General features: G+C 45.0%; 1 protein-coding gene across 13 annotated transcripts in view; it reads right to left on the reverse strand.

Moving 5' to 3' along the window:
• Positions 1–25,352, reverse strand: part of LOC139264375 (ubiquitin thioesterase otulin-like) — a 138,310-nt gene that overhangs the window by 27,081 nt on the left and 85,877 nt on the right. For all 13 annotated transcript variants that reach the window (XR_011593332.1, XM_070880732.1, XM_070880729.1 and 10 more), the window contains 2 exons: positions 16,085–16,225; positions 6,732–6,857 (listed from right to left, as the gene is read on the reverse strand). Coding sequence is in view for 12 of the 13 variants with exons in the window: in XM_070880732.1 (XP_070736833.1) it covers positions 6,732–6,857; positions 16,085–16,225 (267 nt within the window). In the remaining variant the exon portion in view is untranslated. The remainder of the gene's footprint in view (positions 1–6,731; positions 6,858–16,084; positions 16,226–25,352) is intronic.

A 25,352-nucleotide genomic window follows, 5' to 3' on the forward strand; every position in this document is an offset into this window, starting at 1 on the left:
AAGGCAGAGCGTCTGAATGCGGAAATAGATAGAAAGATGAAGCAGAAAAAGGGGGCGTATGATCGATATCAGGTTGAGAATACAAATGAGAACCAGGCTGAATATAGAAAGTTGAAACGGGAAGTGAAAATGAATTATGATGGGCAAGAGAATGGGAATAGACTGGCAGCTAACATAAAAGGGAATCAAAAAGTCTACTACAGACATAAATAATCATCTTAGGCAGTCCCTCAGATTCGAGGATGAATTGCTTCTACACTAACATGAGTTCTAAGGTGGCTGATGAGTCCAATGCGGGATTCTACAGACTCTGTCGCAGATGGTGGTTGAAGGGACGGGTGGAGTGGAGTGCGGTGCTTGGTTTGTCGTATGCTCCTTCCGCTGTTTCTACTTAGCCTCCGCATGCTCCCGACGAAAAGACTCAAAGTGTTCGACACTTTCCCGAATGCTTCTTCCCCACTTTAAGTAGTCATTCCCAAGAGTCGGGGGGGATGTTACATTTTTTCAAGGAGGCTTTGAGGGCGTCCTTGAAGCATTTTCTCTGCCCTCCTGGGGCCCACTTGCCATGACGGAGCTCGGAGTAGAGTGCCCGTTTCAGGAATCTTATGTCAGGCATGTTGACTACGTGGCCCGCCCATCGGACCTGATCGAAGCATTGACCACGCTCAATGCTGGGGATGTTGGCCTGAGAGAGAACACTGATGTCTGTATGCCTAGCCTGCCAGTGGATTTGCAGAATTTTGCGGACGCAGCGTTGGTGGTATTTCAACAGTGCTTTGGGGTGTCTACTGTACATTGTCCAAACTCTCGTATGCTTCAGTGAAGGTGGCAACTATGGTTTGGAGTTCAGCCTCTAAAGTGTGCGCAAACGCAAGTGCCGTCTGCGTACTGCAAGTCAATGACAGAGTTTGGGACAACCTTGGTATTCGACTGGAGGTTAAATAATTTCCCATTCGTCCTGTAGATTAGCTCCACTCCAACGGGGAGCTTGTTGGAGGTTGGATGAAGCAGTACAGCAAGAAAGATCGAGAAGATCATTGGTGCAATGACACAGCCTTGCTTGACCCCGGTCTGCACTTGTGTTGGGTCTGTGGTGGATTTGTTGGTAAAGATCACGGCTTGCATGTCATCATGAAGCAGGCGGAGGAAGATGCCAACATTTTTTTTTTTTTTTTTTTTTTTTTTTTTTTGGAGGACAGCCAAATTTGAGAAGTTCACTCCATAATCCCCCTCGGTTGACAGAGTCAAAGGCCTTTGAGAGGTCAAAGGCAACCATGTCCAGAGGTTGGTACTGCTCCCTACACTTTTCCTGGATTTGTCACAGGAGGGGGACAATTCTAAAGAGGGTGCATGAACAGAGAGACCTGGGGGCATATGTGCATAAATCGCTGAAGGCGGCAGGGCAGGTTGAGAAAGCAGTTAAAAAAGCTTTCAGGATACTGGGCTTCATTAATAAGAAGCATAAAGTATAAATCAAGGAAGTTATGAAGAACCTTTGTAAAACGTTGGTTTGGCCTCAACTAGCCAATTCTGGGCAGCGCACTTAAGGAATGATATGAAGGCGTTAGAGAGGCTGCAAAAAAGATTGACAAGAATGGTTCCAAGGATAAGGGACTTGTGTTACATGGATAGACTTGTGGCAAAAACAGGAAGGCAGGTTATCTGAATGGTGACAGATTAGTAAAAGGGGAGGTGCAATGAGACCTGGGTGTCATGGTACATTAGTCACTGAAGGTAGGCATGCAGGTACAGCAGGCAGTAAAGAAAGCAAATGGTATGCTGGCCTTCATAGCGAGAGGATTTGAGTATAGGAACAGGGAGGTCTTACTGCAGTTCTACAGGGCCCTGGTGAGACTACACCTCTTGTATTGTATGCAGTTTTGGTCTCCTAATCTAAGGAAGGACGTGCTTGCTATTGAGGGACTGCAGCGAAGGTTCACCAGACTAATTCCCGGATGGCAGGACTGACATATGAAGAAAGACTGGATCAGCTAGGCTTATACTCACTGGAATTTAGAAGAATGAGAGGGGATGTCATAGAAACATATAAAATTATGACGGGATTGGACAGGTTCGATGCAGGAAGAATGTTTCTGATGTTGGGGAAGTCCAGAACCAGGGGTCACAGTCTAAGGATAAGGGGTAAGCCATTTAGGACCGAAATGAGGAGCAACTTTTTCACCCAGAGAGTTGTGAACCTGTGGAATTCTCGACCACAGAAAATTGTTGAGTCCAGTTTGTTGGATATATTCAAGAGGGAGTTAGATGTGGCCCTTATGGCTAAAGGGATCAAAGGGTATGGAGAGAAAGCAGGAATGGGGTACTGAAGTTGCATGATCAGCCATGATCATATTGAATGGCAGTGCAGGCTCAAAGGCCCTGCTCCTGAACCTATTTTCTATGTTTCTATACTGGAGAAGCTGGGGTTGTTCTCTTTAGAGCAGAGAAGGTTGAAGAGATTTGAGGGGTCTAGACAGAGTAGATAGAGAAACTGTTCCTATTGGAGGAAGGGTCGAGAACCAGAGGACACAGATTTAAAGTGATTGGCAGAAGAACCAAAGGCGACATGAGGAAGAATTTTTTTCATGCAGCGAGTGGTTAGGATCGGGAATGCACTGCCTGAAAGGGTGGTGGAGGCAGATTCAACTGTGGCTTTTAACAGGGAGTTGGACAAGTACCTGAAGGAAAACAATTTGCAGGGCTATGGGGAAAGGGCAGGGCAGTAGGGGTAGCTGAAGTGCTCTTGCAGAGGCTAGCCAGGCTAAATGACCTCCTCCTGCACTGTAACTATTCTATGATTCTAAACTGTTTCCTCTAGAGGGAGACAAACAAGCTCAAGAAAGTCCATTTTTAAAAAAAAAAGGAGCCAGGAGTTTAATGAAGAGAAATACAAATAATTTGTTGCCAAGTGAGTAAGAATTACGTGAGTGACAAATTAGCATAAAGCATTAATTTGGTGAGTCCCAATATGCCAACCATTAATGTTTGACACTGATAGCCAGCACTCCTCACGTTTGCAGACCAAAAATCATCTTTTCCCTCATAGAACATAGAAATTTACAGCGCAGAAGGCGGCGATTTCAGCCCAACGTGTCCACACTGGTTGACGAAGAGCCGCACAGCCCTGAAGGTTACATATGAACAATGAAGGAAAGGTAAAGAGCACCCAGCCCAACACAAATGCGACACCTCTTATACTGAAACATTCTACACTCCACCCCAACTGGAGTCATGTGATCTCCTAGGAGGCGCAAAAAACAAATAAAATTAGGGAGAAAAAAATCTGGGAAAATTCCTCTCTGACCCATCCAGGCAATCGAAACTAGTCCAGATCATCACCCTGGCCGTATTCGATTCCTGCAGTACTTACCATTATATCTGCGCCGGCCAAAAGTTATCCAGTCTAATCCCAATTACCAGCCCTAGGTCCGTAACCCTGCAGTTTACTGCACTTTAAGTGCCCATCCAACCATCTCTTCACGTGGTGAGGGTTTCAGTATCCACCACTCTTCCAGGCAGCGAGTTCCAGATCCCCACAAGCCTCTGCGTAAAGAAACCCCCTTCAAATCCCATCTAAACCTTCCACCAACCACCTTAAAACTATGCCCCCTCGTAATAGACCCCTCCACCAATGGAAATAGGCCCTTACTATCCACTATGTCCAGGCCCCTCAATATTTTGTATATCTCAATGAGGTCTCCTCTCAGCCTCCTGTGTTCCAATGAGAACAAACCCAGCCTATCCAATCTGTCCTCATAACTAAAAATCTCCATTCCAGGCAGCATCCTAGTAAATCTGTTCTGCACCCTCTCTAGTGCAATCACATCCTTCCTATAATGCGGCGACCAAAACTGCACGTAAAAATCCTCATGCCAGCACCAGGAACTTCAAGAAGCAGGTGAGCAAATAGAGGCAAATAAGGTCCACAATTCAAAACAGCTCAGAACTAGAGCCTTTTCTAGTCCTTACTTCTATTGCTCTCCTTAGATATTGTTCTCACCCCTGCATCTCAACAGGTTATCAGTATTTTTTTTTTTTAAATAAAGTGAGTGAGAGGCATTTTTTTTTCCAAATCAAAAAAGCTAGCATTTTGTGTACTGAATCAGATAATTTTAGATTTATTGTCACGGTTGACATTAAGTGAGTTAGCATGCTGCATTGAGCTGAAAACACATGACTGACATGTTTCGTATGCAATACTCAAATGCTGAAAATCTGTTCACATGGGCAGGTTAGGGCAACATGGGTTTGGCACTGGCTCAGCCCAGTACTTGGATGCAGACATGTAAGGAAATTCTCAGCTAGCCCTTCTTTTGAATTAGAGAGTCCCGTATCACAAGATTAGAGTGTTTATAATTTCCAGCAATTAGTGTTGGTTGTTGCCATTAGCTACTTTTGTGAGATAATCATTCCTATATTAATAGCAGCATATTCTAGAATTTCCATGGGAGTTCTCCAGATCTCTTGCTGTAACTTTGGTGGAAATCCCTGCGAAATGGTGTAAACGGCCATTTCACCAGAGTTTCCGCCAATCTCCTGCCGAAGTTATAGCGGGAAAGAGAGAGCGCCTCTGCAGAAATTCCTGATGACATAAAAATCAAGAGTCAATTGTAACTTGTAACAACTACTTCAGTATTTAATATATCTATAACTTGTGAATAGTCAGTTTTTCTGGAGCTGTTGATCAGCTTTTGAGTTTTCTTTGGGTTGGCATAGAAGCATAGAAAATAGGTGCAGGAGTCGGCCATTCAGCCCTTCGAGCCTGTACCACCATTTGATAAGATCATGGCTGATCATTCCCTGAGTACCCCTTTCCTGCTTTCTCTCCATACCCCTTGATCCCTTTAGCCGCAAGGGCCATATCTAACTCCCTCTTGAATATATCCAATGAACTGGCATCAACAATTCTCTGTGGCAGGGAATTCCACAGGTTAACAACTCTGAGTGAAGAAGTTTCTCCTCATCTCAGTCCTAAATGGCCTATCCCTTATCCTTAGACTGTGTCCCCTGGTTCTGGACTTCCCCAACATCGGGAACAATCCACCCGCATCTAACCTGTCCCGTCCCGTCAGAATATTGTATGTTTTTATGAGATCCCCTCTCATCCTTCTAAACTCCAATACCCAGTTGATCCAGTCTCTCATGTGTCAGTCCGGCCATCCCGGGAATCAGTCTGGTGAACCTTCGCTGCACTCTCTCAATAGCAAGAACGTCCTTCCTCAGATTAGGAGACCAAAATTGAATACAATATTCCAGGTGAGGCCTCACCAAGGCCCTGTACAATTACAGTCAGCCCTCCCTGCTCCTATACACAAATCCCCTAGCTTTGAAGGCCAACATACCATTTGCCTTCTTTACTGCCTGCTGCACCTGTATGCCAACTTTCAATGACTGATGAACCATGACACCCAGGTCTCGTTGCACCGCCCCTTTTCCTAATCTGCCACCATTCAGATAATATTCTGTCTTCACGTTTTTGCCCCCAAAGTGGATAACCTCACATTTATCCATCTTATATTGCATCTGCCCACTCACCTAACCTGTCTTAAGTCCCCTGCAGCCTCTTAGCGTCCCCCTCACAGCTCACACCGCCACCCAGTTTAGTGTCATCTGCAAACTTGGAGATATTACACTCAATTCCTTCATCTAAATCATTAATGTATATTGTAAAGAAATGTAATGTATAGTGTTGGGGTCCCAACACTAAGCCCTGCGGCACTCCACTAGTCACTGCCTGCCATTCTGAAAAGGACCCGCTTATCCCGACTCTCTGCTTCCTGTCTGACAACCAGTTCTCTATCCACGTCAGTATATTACCCCCAATACCATGTGCTTTGATTTTGCACACCAATCTCTTGTGTGGGACCTTGTCAAAAGACTTTTGAAAGTCCAAATACACCACACCCACTGGTTCTCCCTTGTCCACTCTACTAGTTACATCCTCAAAAAATTCCAGAAGATTTGTCAAGCATGATTTCCCCTTCATAAATCCACGCTGACTTGGACCGATCCTGTCTCTGCTTTTCAAATGTGTTGCTATTTCATCCTTAATAATTGATTCCAACATTTTCTCCACCACTGATGTCAGGCTAACCAGTCTATAATTACCCGCTTTCTCTCTCCCTCCCTTTTTAAAAAGTGGTGTTACATTAGCTACCCTCCAGTCCATAGGAACAGATCCCGAGTCAATAGACTGTTGGAAAAAGATCACCAATGCAGCCACTATTTCTAGGGCCATTTCCTTAAGTACTCTGGGATGCTGACCATCAGGCCCCGGGGATTTATCGGCCTTCAATCCCATCAATTTCCCTAACACAATTGCCTGCCTAATAAGTTCTCGGTCCCCTAGTACTTTCGGAAGGTTATTTGTGTCTTCCTTCGTGAAGACAGAACCAAAGTATTTGTTCAATTGGTCTACCATTTCTTTGTTCCCCATTATAAATTCACCTGAATCAGACTGCATGGTACCTACGTTTGTCTTCAGTAATCTTTTTCTCTTTACATATCTATAGAAGCTTTTGCAGTCAGTTATATATATCCCCGGCAAGCTTCTTCTCGTACTCTATTTTCCCCCTCTTAATTAAACCCTTTGTCCTCCTCTGCTGAATTCTAAATTTCTCCCAGTCCTCATTTGTGAGCATGGGATAGAGATAGAAACAAGAAAAAAAAGACGGAGTGTTAAAATTTTAGTAATGAACATATATATTTACAAATCCACAACAAAAATGCACCTTTTGTTTCAGTAGTGTCAAATATCCCTTCAGCTTTTTTACAGGATTTTCATTGCCAGAGCCATGAACTCCAAAATACCACTGCTCAATCCAGATATAGTTTTCTGCAAGCAGCTTTTCTGTACGCTGAAAAAGAGATAGTTATTTGATTACTACAGTATCTTGCAATTAAATAATGCGCAAGTCAACCCAATATCAACTCCATTTTATAATGAATTACACAACCTAACAAGTAACTACAGCAATTGAAGGGACCATCTAGTGGTATAAACTGGAAACATGCATTCATTCGTACAGTGACATTCATTAAAAGCTTCCTCCCCCCCCCACCCAAATGCACATCAAGGTGAAGAAATACCAGTAGTAGCAAGTGCAGCATTTTCCACTTAGTTCCAGATATAGTTTTCTGCAATCAGCTGAAAAGGGATGTGTGCAATAAAGGTACAGCAGTTATCATGGGCGACTTTAATTTACATATAGATTGGGCTAACCAAATTGGTAACAATGCGGTGGAGGAGGATTTCCTGAAGTGTATTAGGGATGGTTTTCTTGACCAATATGTCAAGGAACCAACTAGAGAGTTGGCCATCCTAGACTGGGTGATGTGCAATGAGAAGGGACTAATTAGCAATCTTGTTGTGCGAGGCCCCTTGGGGAAGAGTGACCATAATATGGTAGAATTCTTTATTAAGATGGAGAGTGACAGTTAATTCAGAAACTAGGGTCCTAAACTTAATGAAAGGTAACTTCGACAGCAAGAAGCGCAAATTGGCTAGAATAGACTGGCAAATGATACTTAGAGGGTTGACGGTGGATAGGCAATGACAAACATTTATAGATCACATGGATGAACTTCAACAATTGTACATCCCTGTCTGGAGTAAAAATAAAACAGGGAAGGTGGCTCAACCGCGGCTAACAAGGGAAATTAAGGATAGTGTTAGATTCAAGGAAGAGGCATATAAATTGGCCAAAAAAAGCAGCAAATCTGAGGACTGGGAGAAATTTAGAATTCAGCAGAGGAGGACAAAGGGTTTAATTAGGAGGGGGAAAGTAGAGTACGAGAGGAAGCTTGCCGGGAACATAAAAACTGACTGCAAAAGCTTCTATAGATATGTGAAGAGAAAGAGATTAGTGAAGACAAACGTAGGTCCCTTGCAGTCGGACTCAGGTGAATTAATAATGGGGAACAAAGAAATGGCAGATCAATTGAACAAATACTTTGGTTCTGTCTTCACGAAGGAAGACACAAGTGACCTTCCGGATGTACTAGGGGACCGAGGGTCTAGTGAGAAGGAGGAACTGAAGGATATCCTTATTAGCCAGGAAATTGTGTTGGGGAAATTGATGGGATTGAAGGCCGATAAATCCCCGGGGCCTGATTGTCTGCATCCCAGAGTACTTAAGAAGCTGGCCCTAGAAATAGTGGATGCATTGGTGATCATTTTCCAACATTCTATAGACTCTGGATCAGTTCCTACGGACTGGAGGGTAGCAAATGTAACACCACTTTTTAAAAAAGGAGGGAGAGAAAACAGGTAATTATAGACCGGTTAGTCTGACATCAGTAGTGGGGAAAATGTTGGAATCAATTATTAAGGATGAAATAGCAGCGCATTTGGAAAGCAGTGACAGGATCGGTCCAAGTCAGCATGGATTTGTCAAAGGGAAATCATGCTTGATAAATCTTGTGGAATGTTTTGAGCATGTAACTAGTAGAGTGGACAAGAGAGAACTAGTGGATGTGGTGTATTTGGACTTTCAAAAGGCCTTTGACAAGGTCCAACGCAAGAGATTGGCATGCAAAATCAAAGCACATGGTACTGGGGGTAATGTACTGGCATGGCTAGAGAATTGGTTGGCAGACAGGAAGCAGAGAGTCGGGATAAACGGGTCCTTTTCGGAATGGGAGGCAGTGACTAGTGGAGTGCCGCAGGGCTCAGTGCTGGGACCCCAGCTCTTCACAATATACATTAATGATTTGGATGAAGGAATGGAGTGTAATATCTCCAAGTTTGCAGATGACACTAAACTGGGTGGCAGTGTGAGCTGTGAGGAGGATGCTAAGAGGCTGCAGGGTGATTTGGACAGGTAAGGTGAGTGGGCAAATGCATGGCAGATGCAGTATAATGTGGATAAATGTGAGGTTATCCACTTTGGTGGCAAAAACACAAAGGCAGATTATCTGAATGGTAGCAGATTAGGAAAAGGGGAGGTGTAACAAGACCTGGGTGTCATGGTTCATCAGGCATTGAAAGCTGGCATGCAGGTACAGCAGGCGGTGAAGGCGGCAAATGGCATGTTGGCCTTCAAAGCTAGGGGATTTGAGTATAGGAGCAGGGAGGTCTTACTGCAACTGTACAGGGCCTTGGTGAGGCCTCACCCGGAATATTGTGTTAAGTTTTGGTCTCCTAATCGGAGGAAGGACGTTCTTGCTATTGAGAGAGTGCAGCGAAAGTTCACCAGACTGATTCCAGGGATGGCTGGACTGACATATGAGGAGAGACTGGATCAACTGGGACTTTATATACTGGAGTTTCGAAGGATGAGAGGGGATCTCATAGAAATGTATAAGATTCTGACGGGACGGGACAGGTTAGATGCAGGAAGAATGTTCCTGATGTTGGGGAAGTCCAGAACCAGGGGACACAGTCTTAGGATAAGGGGTAGGCCATTTCGGACTGAGATGAGGAGAAACTTCTTCACTCAGAGTTGTTAACCTGTGGAATTCCCTGCTGCAGAGAGTCGTTGATGCCACTTCATTGGATATATTCAAGAGGGAGTTAGATATGGCCCTTATAGCTAAAGCGATCAAGGGGCATGGAGAGAAAGCGGGAAAGGGGTACTGAGGTGAATGATCAGCCATGATCATATTGAATGGTGGTGCAGGCTCGAAGGGCCTACTCCTGCACCTATTTTCTATGTTTATATGTTTCTACTGGAAACATCATACATTGCTAATCAAGCCTTTTGTGAAGATCAAGCTAATAGTTTTAAGTATCCATTTTGCACAAAATAAAAAGCCCCTTATTGTTATGGTTGAAATTGCAATTCTGGCCTGAACAATTGTTCTTAAAAAGCGAGGATGATTACAGGATACTGAGAAAATGGTTTAAGAACATAAGTATTAGGAGCAAGAGTAGGCCATATGATCCCTCAAGACTACTCTGCCACTCAATAAGATCATGGCTAATTTTCAACCTTAACTACACTTTCTTGCCCGATCCCCATATCCCTCGATTTCCCCTAGAATCCAAAAATCTATCTATCTCTGCCTTGAATATACTCAACGACTGAGCAGCCACAACCTTTTGAGGTGGAGAATTCCGAAGATTCACAACCCTCCGAGTGAAGAAATTCCTTCTCATCTTTGTCTTAAATGACCTACCACCCCTTATCCAGAGACTGTGTCCCCTAGTTCTAGACTCCCCAGCCAGGGGAATTTGTGGTCGGAGGAACGACTCCAACCCGAAATGTTTTTCTGAAAATACCTGGTGGTCCCGGAAGCACCTTGGAATGCGGTGGGAAGCCTTTTTTTCCCCCGCGCATCGGAGTGCGCCCCCTATACTGTATTCTCATCGATAGCAATGGAAACTCCGTAGCTCCGAGTTCCTATTACTATCAATGAGAAAAAAATACCCAAACACAACAAAAAAAAACCTCAATTCCAAAACCAATTGAAATTAAAGTTAATCAAATGTTTTATAAAAAAAAGATTTTTTTGAATTTCTTTTATGTCTTTTAATAGGGTCCAAAATAAACTTACCTTAATGGACAGGGCCCCCACTCTAAAAATGTGTTTAAATTTTATTTTTGTGTGTTTTAAAACTCTTACGCTAGTAGAGTAGGCTATGTGTCTGCTTTTAACAGGCGTAAAAGTTTTAAGGATATTCGCTAGGCAAGCAATGGGCAAATAGCCCAATCTCGCCCACGCGAATGAATGTCCTTTTCCCGAGGATGTGGAAAATCTGTCGAGACATTTTGACAGATTAGAAAAGCCGGTTTTCGGCGCATTCGCATTGCGCACCAAAAACTGGCTTTTTTGCAAGGCCTCGCCAGATCCGTACACTCGCCGTACGGACACGGCGAGGCTAGGATTTTACAGCCATTCTCACAGCATCTATCCGGTCAATTCCTCGCAGAATCTTATATGTTTAAAACAGAAAACCTCATCCTATTTTTTTCCAAACATGCACCTCTTCGAACAAGTACAACTTCTCACTGGCTTGGAGATTTAATTTATTCATGACCAGGTAACTTGTGTAGAATTTCCTAAGCAAGCTATGCATCACCTCTCCAGGCAAACAATATAAAAAAGTGTCTCAGAGATGGATCTTTTCTGTAACTCTCCTTTTCTCCCCTCCTTAAGGCACCCTTATGTTGGCAGTTAAAATGTAAAACTACTATGTAAATGTAAAAATGCTATAAATCTGAAATTAAAGTCAGTACTGGAAATACATAACAGATCAATCAGCATCTGAAAGAAACATAGACAAGACTTCGGGGGAAAAATTGCGTATCGTCCCGGTTGGGGGCGGCAATCTTTCCGAGGTCGGACATTCTGCACCCAGCGCAGAAGTCCCACCCCCAGACTTGAAATTGGGGTTACCTCCCCTCACAAGTGAAGCGCAATCGCAAGCTCCACTTCCTCTCTGGGCGGGACTGGGGGTGCATCGCTACGCAGCCTCTCCACGTAGCACTGACACATTTCAACACTCCCTTTCCGTCAAAGGGGAGGGAAACTACGGGCCTTTTGATGGGTCTCCACCCGCAGCCATTAGCAAGGACCCAGCACCCAAAGTGAGAGGAGCTGGAGAAAGAACAGAAAAGTGCAGCAGAGCAACAAGCTGGATTCAGGGGGCCTGGAGTACAGTGGCAGTAGCTTATGGACAAACCCACAAGCTGCCCCAAGACTAAAGTGCTCACCTACACAGTGATCCCTGAAAATGAGAGGACACCTGAGGAGTGTGTGTGTGTGTGTGTGTGTGTGTGTGTGTGTGTGTGTGGTGTGTGTGTGGTGTGTGTGCTAGACCCATGTAGCAGAGCGTGGTCTCCAATCATCTTAGATCCCCTTGCCATTGGACCAAGACCTTGCTCTGTCAAGTTTGTGTGGCAGCTGGTGTGCAACGGCCACCCCACATTACAAGAATTCACACACCGACATCTTCCACCCTCTAAAATGAAGTTCGGGACCTGGAATGTCAGGACCCTCATGGACAACCCCAACAGCGATAGACCTGAACATCGCACTGTTTTCCTTCCCCGAGAGCTCAAGACGCTTCGACATTGACATTGCTGCCCTTAGCGAGACACGGCAGGCAGGAGGCCAGTTCAAGGAACAAGGTGGTGGATGCACCTTCTTCTGGAAAGTTAAACCAAAAGAAGAATGTCGTCGCCATGGCGTCGGCTTTGCCATCAAAAATGAGCTAGTCTGGCGTCCTAGAGATTCCCCTTTTGGGATAAACGATCGCCTCATGTCCCTCCGGCTCACCCTAACCTCAAACAGTATGCTACCCCCCAACCCTGGAAGCTATGGACGAGACCGAAGATGAATTCTACTCCTGCCCTGAACAATCCTGTCCCGAGTTCCAACAGGCGACAAGCTGATCCTCCTTGGTGACTTTAATGCCAGAGTCGGAAAGAACACAGACCTATGGAGAGGTGTGATTGGCAGGGAAGGGGTTGGGAAAGCCAACTCCAATGGTACCCCTCCTCCTGACGAAATGCTTAGTACACGGTCTCGTCATAACCAACACTTTGTTTCGTCAGACTCATGGCAACACCCTCGTTCTACGCACTGGCATCGGCTAGACTAAGTCATCGCCCGAGCGAGGGACCGCAAGGACCTACGTATCACCCCCGACTGCTAGACTGATCACCGCCTAATCCGCTCGGTTATCTCCAACGTTACCTTGAAATGACGGCGGCAACAGAAATACTGCCGCAAAAGAATCAAAGCTAAAGCTCTTAAAAGACTCTGCAAAAAATAGCCTTTTTCAGCCAACACCTCACAGCCAACCAGACGACTCCCAATGAACCGGAGCCACAGAGTTCCCAGAGTGCCTGGTCTGCCCTCAAACCCACCATAATCAGCACCTGTGAAGAGACTCTTGGTTATTCTATCAGAAAACATCAAGGCTGGTTCGATGAGAATGACCAGGAGCTAATAAACCGGTAAAAGCAAGGCATTCTTGAATTGGAAACAGCATCACAACTCGAGTGAAAGAAAACAGCTCTACAGGCAACTGACGGCTGAGGTTCAACAAAAAACTCGTGACCTAAAGAACAGATGGTGGGTGGAAAGAGCGCAGGAGATCCAGCAACTAGCCGACAATCATGACGTGCGCGGCTTTTTTAATGCAGTCAAGACCACCTACGACCAAAGCACTCAAGGTCCTACCCCACTGAGGGCTAAGAACAGAGAGGTACTCATCAAGGACAGAGAGGTAGTCAGTGCCTGCTGGAAGGATCTCCTTAACCAAGATGTGAACATCCTTGACTCCATCCCACAGCAAGCTACTGCCACCATCTCGGCACATCAGTCCAGCATAAGGTCGAAAAGGCCATCTGGCAACTGAAAGCAAGATGGCCTCAGGAGCAGATTATTAAAAAACATGGCGGAGAAGTACTCTTGGAACAAATCAATGACCACATCACTCTTATCTGGAAGAAGAGCATGCCGGGGGATCCCTGAGATGCCGTAATCGTGACCATTTTCAAGAAAGGTGATAAGACCGATTGCAGTAATGAGAGAGGAGTCTCCTGCTGTATGCCACAGGGGAAATTATCACAAGACTCCTCCTCAATCGTCTCCTCCCAGTGGCTGAAGAGCGCCTCCCAGAGTCGCAATATGGATTCCACCCACCTAGAGGCACAGCGGACATGATCTTCACTGCGTGACAAATTCAAGAAAAATGTAGGGAGTAGCACCAAACTTTATACATCACAAAGGCCTTCGACTCGGTCAACTGAGAGGATTATGGAGTGTCCTCCTCAAATTTGGCTGTCCTCAAAAATGTGTCACCATCCTCCGCCTGCTTCACGATGATATGCAAGCCGTGATCCTGACCAACGGACCCACCACAGACCCAATACAAATGTAGACTGGGTTCAAACAAAGCTGCGTCATTGCACCAATGCTCTTCTCAGTCAGTCATTCTCGCTGCAATGCTTCATCTAACTTCCAATAAGCTCCCCACTGGACTGGAGTTAATCTACAGGACAAAGTGGAAAATTGTTCAACCTCCGTCGCCTCCAGTTGAGTACCAAGGTTGTCCCAACTTCTGATATTGAATTACAGTACGCAGACGAAGCTTGTGTTTGCACACACTCAGAGGCCAAACTCCAAATCATTGTTGACACCTTTACTGAAGCGTACACGTATGGGCCTTACATTAAACATTCGTAAGGCAAAGATCCTCTAACAACCTGCCCCCGCCTCACAGTACTACACTCTGATCTTCAAGATCCATGACAAGACCTTGGACTGCGTGGACCACTTTCCATATGTTGGGAGCCTCCAGTCAGCGAGGGCAGACATGGAAATGAAACCCAACACCGCCTTCAGTGTGCCAGTGCAGCCCTTCGGTTGCCTGAAGAAAAAAAAGCGTGTTTGAAGATCACGATCTCAAACCTGGCACCAAGTTCATGCTCTACAAATCAGTAGTGATTCCCACCCTCCTTTATGCTTCAGAGACATGAACAATGTAGAGTAGACACCTCAAAGCACGTGAAGTACCACCAACGCTGCCTCTGAAAAGTTCTGCAAATCCACTGCAGGATAGGCGTACAGACATCAGTGTTCTCACTCAGACCAACATCCCCAGCATCGAAACATTGACCACGCTCAATCAGCTCCGATGGGTGGGCCACGTAGTCTGCATGCCTGACGTAAGATTCCTGAAACAGGCACTCTACTCCGAGCTCCGTCACGGCAAGCGGGCCCCAGGATGGCAGAGAAATTGCTTCAAGGACACCCTCAAAGCTCCCTGGAAAAAATGTAACATCTGCACCGATTCTTGGGAATTCCTGACCCATGATCGCTCAAAGAGGAGAAGCAGCATTCGGGAAGGCACTGAACACTGAGTCTCTTCGCCAGGAGCACACAGAAGCCAACTACAAACAGCGGAAGGAGCATACGACAAGCCAAACACCCCACCCACCCATCCCTTCAACCATCATCTGCGACAGAGTCTGTAGATCCCGCATTGAACTCAGCCACCTTAGAACTCATGTTAGTGTGGAAGCAAGTCATTCTCGAATCCGAGGGACTGCCTAAGAAGAAGAAAAGCTGGACCACCAGGGATGCTGTCCAGCACCAAAATGGAATGCCCGGAACCCGCGACATTGGTGGACAACAGCCCAACTCGCAAGTCTGAGAAAAAAAAGACAGCACGCAACACACCTCCCCTTTAACTTTGGCCCCACGATTGGTGTATGGCCCGGTTCGCGACCCGCGAGTCAGGTGCTGCCGTCACCCACAGCAGCCTCACGGGGCGCTGCCCAATTTCCGCTGCATGGCAATGACTTCATCACGGAGGTGCAGTGACCCGGGGCACTACCAGTGGGGACGCGCCACCACTAACTCCCGTGAGCCGGTAGCCCCCTCCCCTCGAGCGAAAACACTTCCGCGTCCCATTAGCACCCAACAGGGAAATTTTGCCCCCTTAAATTCTTTCAGGTACAACACTATCAGAATGGATAAAGGCTGACCTACTGTGCATTTTCAGCTTTTAATATTGCATAGTGTTGCAAAGCATTTCAGCACAAACAGGCCATTCAGTCCAACAGGTCCATGCCAGTGCTTCTGCTCCACCCACCAATCTTTATCCAACCCCATCAACATATCCTTCTATTCCTTTCTGCTTCATGTGTCTATCTAGCTTCCTCTTAAATACATTCATGATAGTTGCCTCATCTACTCCTTGTGGTAGCGAGTTCCACATTCTAACAACGCCCTGGGTAAAGAAATAAATCCAATTGGGAAATCAGGAGATGAGAGACTAGCTTATATTTATGGCCCCTAGTTCTGGTCTCCACCACAAGTGGAAGCATCTTCTCTACGTCTATCCTATCAAGCCCAATTCTGCGCCAGAAATACTGAGTTTCCATGCGGTTCAGATGATCTGTCAAGGCTTACAGATCACAAGTTCAGGATTTCGCACATGCACAAGTGCATACGGAAACCTGGAAGTTGTGGGGCCTGTCAAATGGATTAAGATGTCATGCTCAAGTTTTGCCATCAGGGAGACCGCAATTTCTGTGCCTATAATTTGAATTCAGAAAACTAGAAAAATTCCAGATCTAGATATAAAAAAGGTACATATAGATCAGTAACTGCACACAAAAGGTACCTGGACTAGGTCATCCTGTTGCAGGCAGGGAAGAAGTTCAACATTACTCAATGCTTGAAACAGTGTGGCTCTTAGAGCACAATAATTATCACCCCGAACTCTTCTTAGAGAACTGAAAGTTTGACATACAGCTTCATACGCCTGTTAAAAGAAAAACTGCATTTACAGCATCCTCAAATACTTCGTAAAAATTTCACTATAAAATAGTCCAACATTCAAAGCAATTGTTGACTCAGAGTTGATTAGCAAGACAACATTTCAAATTACTGGTTTATAGCAAGAACACATACACTTACCACAATTCTAGGAACTATATAGATGCTGAACACAATAGTCATTGTAAGAAACACAGAATCATGGAAAACTACCTTAACTTTTAAGCAACAACAGCAAGCATGCATTAGAAAAAATGCACTCTGACCACCATTCTGCAGGCCCATTGTGGAGTTTCCCAACTATGGTCGAACACATTAAGTGTATTCTCTGCTATGATCACAAAATTATCAATGCATTCTGCATCATGACACCGAGTGGATTGTGGAAAAGTTTATGAAGTAGTGTACATAAACTTTGAAACATAGAAAAATAGGTGCAGGAGTAGGCCATTCGGCCCTTTGAGCCTGCACCACCATTCAGTAAGATCATTCCCTCAGTACCCCTTTCCTGTTCTCTCCATGCCCTTTGATCCCCTTAGCCGTAAGGGATATATCTAACTCCCTCCTAAAGTTTTTCGCAGTCCAACAACTTGCATTGATTGTAGTAAAACATCCCAGAGTGCTTCACAGGAGCATTATCAAACAACATTTTACACTGAGCCACATTAGATGACAAAAGCTTGGTCAAAGAGGTAGATTTTAAGGAGCATCTTAAAAGGAGGAGAGGCAGGAAGGTTTAGGGAGGGAATTTCAGAGCTTAGGGCCTAGGCAGCTGAAGGAACAGCCACCAATGGTGGTGCAATTAAAATCAGGGATGCACAAGAGGGCAGAATTGGAGGAGCGCAAACGTCGCGGAGGTTTGTAGGGCTGGAGGATGTTGGAGAGATTGGGAGGGTCGAGGTCATGGAGGGATTTGAAAACAAGGATGAGAATTTTAAAATTGGAGGTGTTGCCAGACCAGGAGCCAATGTAAGTCAGTGAACGGGAACTTGGTGCGAATTAGGATCTGGCAGCAGAGTTTTGGATGAGCTCAAGTTTATGGAGAGTGGAAGATTGGAGAGCATTGGAATAGGCAAGTCTTGAGCTAGCAAAGGCACCGATGAGGGTTTCAGCAGCAGATGAGCTGAGGAAGGGGTGGATGTTAGAGGTGAGAGCAGGCGGTCTTGGTGATGGAACAGATATGTGGTCGGAAGTTCACCTCGGAGACAAACACAACACCAAGGTTGCAAACGGTCTGGTTCAGCCTCAGATAGTTGCCAGGGAGGGGGATGAAGTTAGTGGCTAGGGAATGGAGTTTGTGGAGAGAACTAAAGACAATGGCTTCGGTCTTCCCAATATTTAATTGGAGGACATTTCTGCTCATCCAGTAAGGGACATCAGGAAAGCAGTGACACAAATCAGAGACAGTGGCGGGGTCATCAACATATATGTGGAACTTGAAACGTTTTCGGTGATGTCGCTGAGGAGCAGCACATAGATAAGAAATAGGAGGGGGCCAAGGAACTCCAGAGGCAACAGTGCAGGAGTGGGAAGAGAAACCATTGCAGGTGATTCTCTGGCTATGACTGGTTAAATAAAAATGGAATCAGGTGAATGGAGGAGAGGCATTCGAAGAGGATGGTGTCGAGGAGGATAGAGCATCAAAGCCTGCAGACACGTCGAGAAGGATGAGGAGGGATAGTTTACCACAGTCACAGAGGATGTCATTTGTGACTTTGATAAGGGCCGTTTCAGTGCTTTGGCAGGGCAGAAACCTGATTTGAAGGGTTCCACACAAAAGGCTTATAAGTGTACTTAAAGTAATGGGGATTCAAAACAAAAACTGTAAATGGGTAAGAAACTGGCTGTTGGGTAGGAAACAGCAGGTAAAACTAATATGGGAGGGGGATGGGAACCTATGCAGGGAGACAGAGGGAAGTAGAATGGGGGCAGAAGCAAAAGATAGAAAGAAGAAAAGTAAAAGTGGAGGGCAGAAAAACCAAAGGCAAAAATCAAAAAGGGCCACATTGCAGCAAAATTCTAAAATGGCAAAGTGTGTTAAAAAGACAAGCCTGAAGGCTCTGTGCCTCAATGCGAGGAGTATTCGGAATAAGGTGGACGAATTAACTGCACAGGCAGCAATTAATGAATATGATGTAATTGGCATCACGGAGACATGGCTCCAGGGTGACCAAGGCTGGGAACTCAACATCCGGGGTAGTCATCATTCAGGAAGGATAGACAGAAAAGAAAAGAAGGTGGGGTAGCATTGCTGGTTAGAGAGAAAATTAACGCAATAGTAAGGAAGGACATTAGCTTGGATCATGTGGAATCTGTATGGGTGGAGCTGCAGAATACCAAAGGGCAGAAAACGCTAGTGGGAGTTGTGTACAGACCACCAAACAGTAGTAGTGAGGTTGGGGACAGCATCAAACAAGAAATAAGGGGTGTGTGCAATAAAGGTACAGCAGTTATCATGGTCGACTTTAATTTACATATAGATTGGGCGAACCAAACTGGTAGCAATGCAGTGAAGGAGGATTTCCTGGAGTGTATTAGGGATGGTTTTCTGGACCAATATGTCGAGGAACCAACGAGAGGGCTGGCCATCCTAGACTGGGTGATGTGTAATGAGAAAAGACTAATTAGCAATCTTGTTGTGCTCGGCCCCTTGGGGAAGAGTGACCATAATATGGTAGAATTCTTTATTAAGATGGAGTGACACATTTAATTCAGAGACTAGGGTCCTGAACTTAAGGAAAGGTAACTTCGACGGTATGAGATGTGAATTGGCTAGAATAGACTGGCAAATGATACTTAAAGGGTTGACAGTGGATAGGCAATGGCAAACATTTAAGGATCACATGGATGAACTTCAACAATTGCACATCCCTGTCTGGAGTAAAAATAAATGGGGAAGGTGGCTCAACCGTGGCTAATAAGGGATATTAAGGATAGTGTTAAATCCAAGGAAGAGGCATATAAATTGGCCAGAAAAAGCAGCAAACCCGAGGACTGGGAGAAATTTAGAATTCAGAGGAGGACAAAGGGTTTAGTTAGGAGGGGGAAAATAGAGTAAGAGAGGAAGCTTGCCGGGAACATAAAAACTGATTTCACATATCTATAGAAGCTTTTGCAGAGAAAAAGATTAGTGGAAACAAACGTAGGTCCCTTGCAGTCAGATTCAGCTGAATTTATAATGGGGAAAAAGAACTGGCAGACCAGTTGAACAAATACTTTGGTTCTGTCTTCACGAAGGGAGATACAAATAACCTTCCGGAAGTACTAGGGGTCCGAGGGTCTAGTGAGAAGGAGGAATTGAAGGATATCCTTATTTAGGCGGGAAATTGTGTTGGGGAAATTGACGGGATTGAAGGCCAATAAATCCCTGGGCCTGATAGTCTGCATCTCAGAGTACTTAAGGAAGTGGCCCTAGAAATAGTGGATGCATTGGTGATCATTTTCAAGTAGTCTATCGACTCTGGATCAGTTCCTATGGACTGGAGGGTAGCTAATGTAACACCACTTTTTAAAAAAGGGGGAAGAGAGAGAAAACGGGTAATTATAGAGACCAGTTAGCCTGACATCAGTTGTGGGGAAAATGTTGGAATCAATTATTAAAGATGAAATAACAGCGCATTTGGAAAGCAGTGACAGGATCGGTCCAAGTCAACATGGATTTATGAAAGGGAAATCATGCTTGACAAATCTTCTGGAATTTTTTGAGGATGTAACTAGTAGAGTGGACAAGGGAAAACCAGTGGATGTGGTGTATTTGGACTTTCAAAAGGCTCTTGACAAGGCCCCACACGAGATTGGTGTGCAAAATTAAAGCACATTGTATTGGGGGTAATGTACTGACGTGGATAGAGAACTGGTTGGCAGACAGGAAGCAGAGTCAGGATAAACGGGTCCTTTTCAGAATGGCAGGCAGTGACTAGTGGGGTGCCGCAGGGCTCAGTGCTACATCAATGATTTGGATGAAGGAATTGAGTGTAATATCCCCAAGTTTGCAGATGACACTAAACTGGGTGGCAGTGTCAGCTGTCAGGAGGATGCTAAGAGGCTGCAGGGTGACTTGGACAGGTTAGGTGAGTGGGCAAATGCATGGCAGATGCAGTTCAATGTGGATGAATGTGAGGTTATCCACTTTGGGGGCAAAAACACGAAGGCAGAATATATGAATGGCGACAGATTAGGAAAACGGGAGGTGCAATGAGACCTGGGTGTCATGGTACATCAGTCATTGAAAGTTGGCATGCAGGTGCAACAGGCAGTGAAGAAGGCAAATGGTATGTTGGCTTTCATAGCTAGGGGTTTTGAGTATAGGAGCAGGGCGGTCTTACTGCAATTGTACAGGGCCTCGGTGAGGCCTCACCTGGAATATTGTGTTCAATTTTGGTCTCCTAATCTGAGGAAGGACATTCTTGTTATTGAGGGAGTGCAGCGAAGATTCACCAGACTGATTCCCGGGATGGCTGGACTGACATGAGGAGAGACTGGATCGACTGAGCTTGTATTCACTGGAGTTTAGAAGGATGAGAGGGGATCTCATAGAAACATAAAATTCTGACGGGACTGGACAGGTTAGATGCAGGAAGAATGTTCCTGATGTTGGGGAAGTCCAGAACCAGGGGACACAGTCCAAGGTAAGGGGTAAGCCATTTAGGACTGAGATGAGGAGAAACTTCTTCACTCAGAGTTGTTAGCCTGTGGAATTCCCTACCGCAGAGAGTTGTTGATGCCAGTTCATTGGGTATATTCAAGAAGGAGTTAGATATGGCCCTTACGGCTCAAGGAATCAAGGGGTATGGAGAGAAAGCAGGAAAGGAGTACTGAGGTGAATGGTCAGCCATGATCTTATTGAATGGTGGTGCAGGCTCGAAGGGCTGAATGGCCTACTCCTGCACCTATTTTCCATGTTTCTATGTAATTGTTAGGGGGGTGGTGTTGGGATGTTAGAGGCTGCGGTGGTGCATGTCAGAAATGCTGAGTGCAGTTCGCCCAGGGATCAATAGTGGAATTTAAAGTTTAAATCAACACCTTGTAATCAAAAGGCTAAATGTAAATTCAACAGGTGACACTAAAATGGAGATATCTGGCAGGAGAATAATTGAATCTAAAGAGTTAAAGACCTAAAAAAAAAGTTAAAATAAGTGAGTCTGAGACAATAAAAACAAACAAGATATTGCATATGGAAAGTAAAGTGGGCAACATCTAGTACAACATTAGCTTTCAGTTAACAAAGTGAAGTTAAAGTTAATAGATCTGAGGGTATCAGTAGAGTCGCTGCTGAAGATATCCAGGTTACTGCAGATCAATCAACAAACCAAACTGACTTACTAAATCACACCCTTTCCACCAGCTTTGATGCCCACTAAAATCAATACGCTCTCTCACCCATGTCATTCCCCCGGTATACCCCTCATCTCCACTCTCGTAAATCCTAGGAATGCAGACTTGAACGTGTTTGGCAGAAAGCTGGTCTCATCAACCATTACCAGGTTTGGCTAGATCATAGAGCACTACCAGGTTCTGCTCTCCATCACTAAAACTGCCCACTACTCCAAGATCATCCAGGGCGGCAAAAATACCAGGCTTCTATTCTCCATTACTAACCGCCTTCTCAAACTGCCCTCCCCTACCTCCATATTAAATGTGATTTTCATTTAACTGCTTATATTTTCAATTCCCTCCCTTCTCCTAGCCATATTGTTCCCTTTCCACTGATTTGATCTCTCTCCCTTCCAACTGTCTAAATCTCCCCTGCAACTAAGTCTGACCAAGTCTGTTCGCAACCTTGGTGTCGTATTTAATCAGGAATTGAGCTTCCTATCTCATATCACGAAGACCGCCCATTTCCAATATTGCCCATCTCCGCCCTTAGCTCAACTTATCTACTGCCAAAATCCTTTTCCATGCCTTTATCATCTTTAGACATGAATATTCCAATGCACCCCTGACTGGCCTCCCACATTCTACCCTCTATAAACTTGTGGTCATCCAAAACTCTGCTTGGTGTCAGTTAGGACTTGGTGTCCTAACTGACACCAAGTCCCGCTCACCCATCTCCCCGTGCTTGCTGGCCTACATTGGCTCCCAGTTAAGCAACGCCTTGATTTTAAAATTCTTACACTAGTTTTCAAATCTCTCTATGGCCTCGCCCGTCCTTGTCTCTAATCTCTTCCACCCCCATGATTCCCTTAGACCTCTGCGCTCTGCCTATTCTGGCCTTTTGAACATCCCCGATTTTAAAGGTTTCGCCGTTGGCGGTCGTGCATTCAGCTGCCGAGGTTCTAAGCTCTGGAATTCCCTCCCTTAATCTCTCCGCCTCTCCACTTCCCTTTCCTCCTCCAAAATGCTCCTTAAAACATACCTCTTCGACCAAGCTTTTGGTCATCTGCCCTAACATCTCCTTATATGGCTCGGTGTCAATTTTTTTGTTTGCTTTTAAAAACACTCCTCTGAAGCACCTTGGGACTTATGTTAAAGGCGCTATACAAGTTGATGTTATAGTTTGAACAGGACAATACAAGAGGATGCCATGTTAAACCTATGCAGTCTGCACTACACCTTGAGCGAGGTATCCAGTTTAGAGGCACATGGGTAACATTCAAGCCCTGAAGGCACCAGAGAAGAACCAGAAGATTGATACCTAGCAAGAAAGACAGACTTGCATTTCTATAGTGCCTTTCACGGTCATCGGACGTCCCAAAGCACTTTACAACCAATGCAGTACATTTTGACGTGTATTCACTGTTGGGGAGTGTAGGAAACGCAGCAGCCAATTTGCGCACAGCAAGCTCCCACAACCAACAATGTGATAATGGCCAGATAATCTCTTTTGGTGATATTGATTGACAGATAAATATTGGCCAGGGCACCGGGGACAGCTCTCCTTCGAAACAGTACCATGGGATCTTTTACATCCACCTGAGAGACGGGATCGAGGTTTAAATTCTCATCATAAGAACATAAAAATTAGGAACAGGAGTAGGCCATCTAGCCCCTCGAGCCTGCTCCGCCATTCAATAAGATCATGGCTGATCTGGCCGTGGACTCAGCTCCACTTACCCGCCCGCTCCCCGTAACCCTTATTGGTTAAAAATCTATCTATCTGTGACTTGAATACATTCAATGAGGTAGCCTCAACTGCTTCCTTGGGCAGAGAATTCCACAGATTCACAACCCTCTGGGAGAAGAAATTCCTTCTCAACTCGGTTTTAAATTGGCTCCCCCGTATTTTGAGGTTGTGCCCCCTAGTTCTAGTCTCCCCTACCAGTGGAAACAACCTCTCTGTCTCTATCTTGTCTATCCCTTTCATGATTTTAAATGTTTCTATAAGATCACCCCTCATCCTTCTGAACTCCAACGAGTAAAGACCCAGTCTACTCAATCTATCATCATAAGGTAACCCCCTCATCTCCGGAATCAGCCTAGTGAATCGTCTCTGTACCCCCTCCAAAGCCAGTATATCCTTCCTTAAGTAAGGTGACCAAAACTGCAAGCAGTACTCCAGGTGCAGCCTTACCAATACCCTATACAGTTGCAGCAGGACCTCCCTGCTTTTGCACTCCATCCCTCTCACAATGAAGGCCAACATTCCATTCGCCTTCCTGATTACCTGCTGCACCTGCAAACTAACTTTTTGGGATTCATGCACAAGGACCCCCAGGTCCCTCTGCATCTCAACATGTTGTAATTTCTCCCCATTCAAATAATATTCCCTTTTACTGTTTTTTTTCCCCAAGGTGGATGACCTCACACTTTCCGACATTGTATTCCATCTGCCAAACCTTGGCCCATTCGCTTAACCTATCCAAATCTCTTTGCAGCCTCTCTGTCCTCTACACAACTCGCTTTCCCACTAATCTTAGTGTCATCTGCAAATTTTGTTACACTACACTCTGTCCCCTCTTCCATGTTATCTATGTATATTGTAAACAGTTGTGGTCCCAGCACCGATCCCTGTGGTACACCACTAACCACCGATTTCCAACCCGAAAAAGGACCCATTTATCCCGACTCTCTGCTTTCTGTTCGCCAGCCAATTCTCTATCCATGCTAATACATTTCCTCTGACTCCGCATACCTCTATCTTCTGCAGTCACCTTTTGTGTGGCACCTTATCGAATGCCTTTTGGAAATCTAAATACACCACATCCATCGGTACACCTCTATCCACCATGCTCGTTATATCCTCAAAGAATTCCAGTAAATTAGTTAAACATGATTTCCCCTTCATGAATCCATGCTGCGTCTGCTTGATTGCACTATTCCAATCTAGATGTCCCGCTATTTCTTCCTTAATGATAGTTTCAAGCATTTTCCCCACTACAGATGTTAAACTAACTGGCCTACAGTTACCTTCCTTTTGTCTGCCCCCTTTTTTTAAAAAACAGAGGTGTTACATTAGCTGCTTTCCAATCCGCTGGTACCTCCCCAGAGTCCAGAGAATTTTGGTACATTATAACGAATGCATCTGCTATAACTTCCACCATCTCTTTTAATACCCTGGGATGCATTTCATCAGGACCAGGGGACTTGTCTACTTCGAGTCCCATTAGCCTGTCTAGCACTACCCCCCTAGTGATAGTGATTGTCTCAAGGTCCTCCCTTCCCACATTCCTTCGACCAGCAATTTTTGGCATGGTTTTTGTGTCTTCCACTGTGAAGACCGAAGCAAAATAATTGTTTAAAGTCTCAGCCATTTCCACATTTCCCATTATTAAATCCCCCTTCTCATCTTCCAAGGGACCAACATTTACTTTAGTCACTCTTTTCCGTTTTACATATCTGTAAAAGCTTTTACTATCCGTTTTTATGTTTTGCGCAAGTTTACTTTCGTAATCTATCTTTCCTTTCTTTATTGCATTTTTAGTCATTCTTCGCTGTTGTTTAAAATTTTCCCAATCCTCGAGTTTCCTACTAACCTTGGCCACCTTATATGCATTGGTCTTTGATTTGATACTTCCTTGATATTTCCTTGGTTATCCACGGCTGGTTATCCCTTCTCTTACCGCCCTTCTTTTTCACTGGAATATATTTTTGTTGCGCACTATGAAAGAGCTCCTTAAAAGTCCTTCACTGTTCCTCAATTGTGCCACCGTTTAGTCTGTGGTCTGTGTTCCCAG

The sequence above is a fragment of the Pristiophorus japonicus genome, chromosome 5 (assembly GCF_044704955.1).
Source record: "Pristiophorus japonicus isolate sPriJap1 chromosome 5, sPriJap1.hap1, whole genome shotgun sequence".
NCBI lineage: Eukaryota > Metazoa > Chordata > Chondrichthyes > Pristiophoridae > Pristiophorus > Pristiophorus japonicus.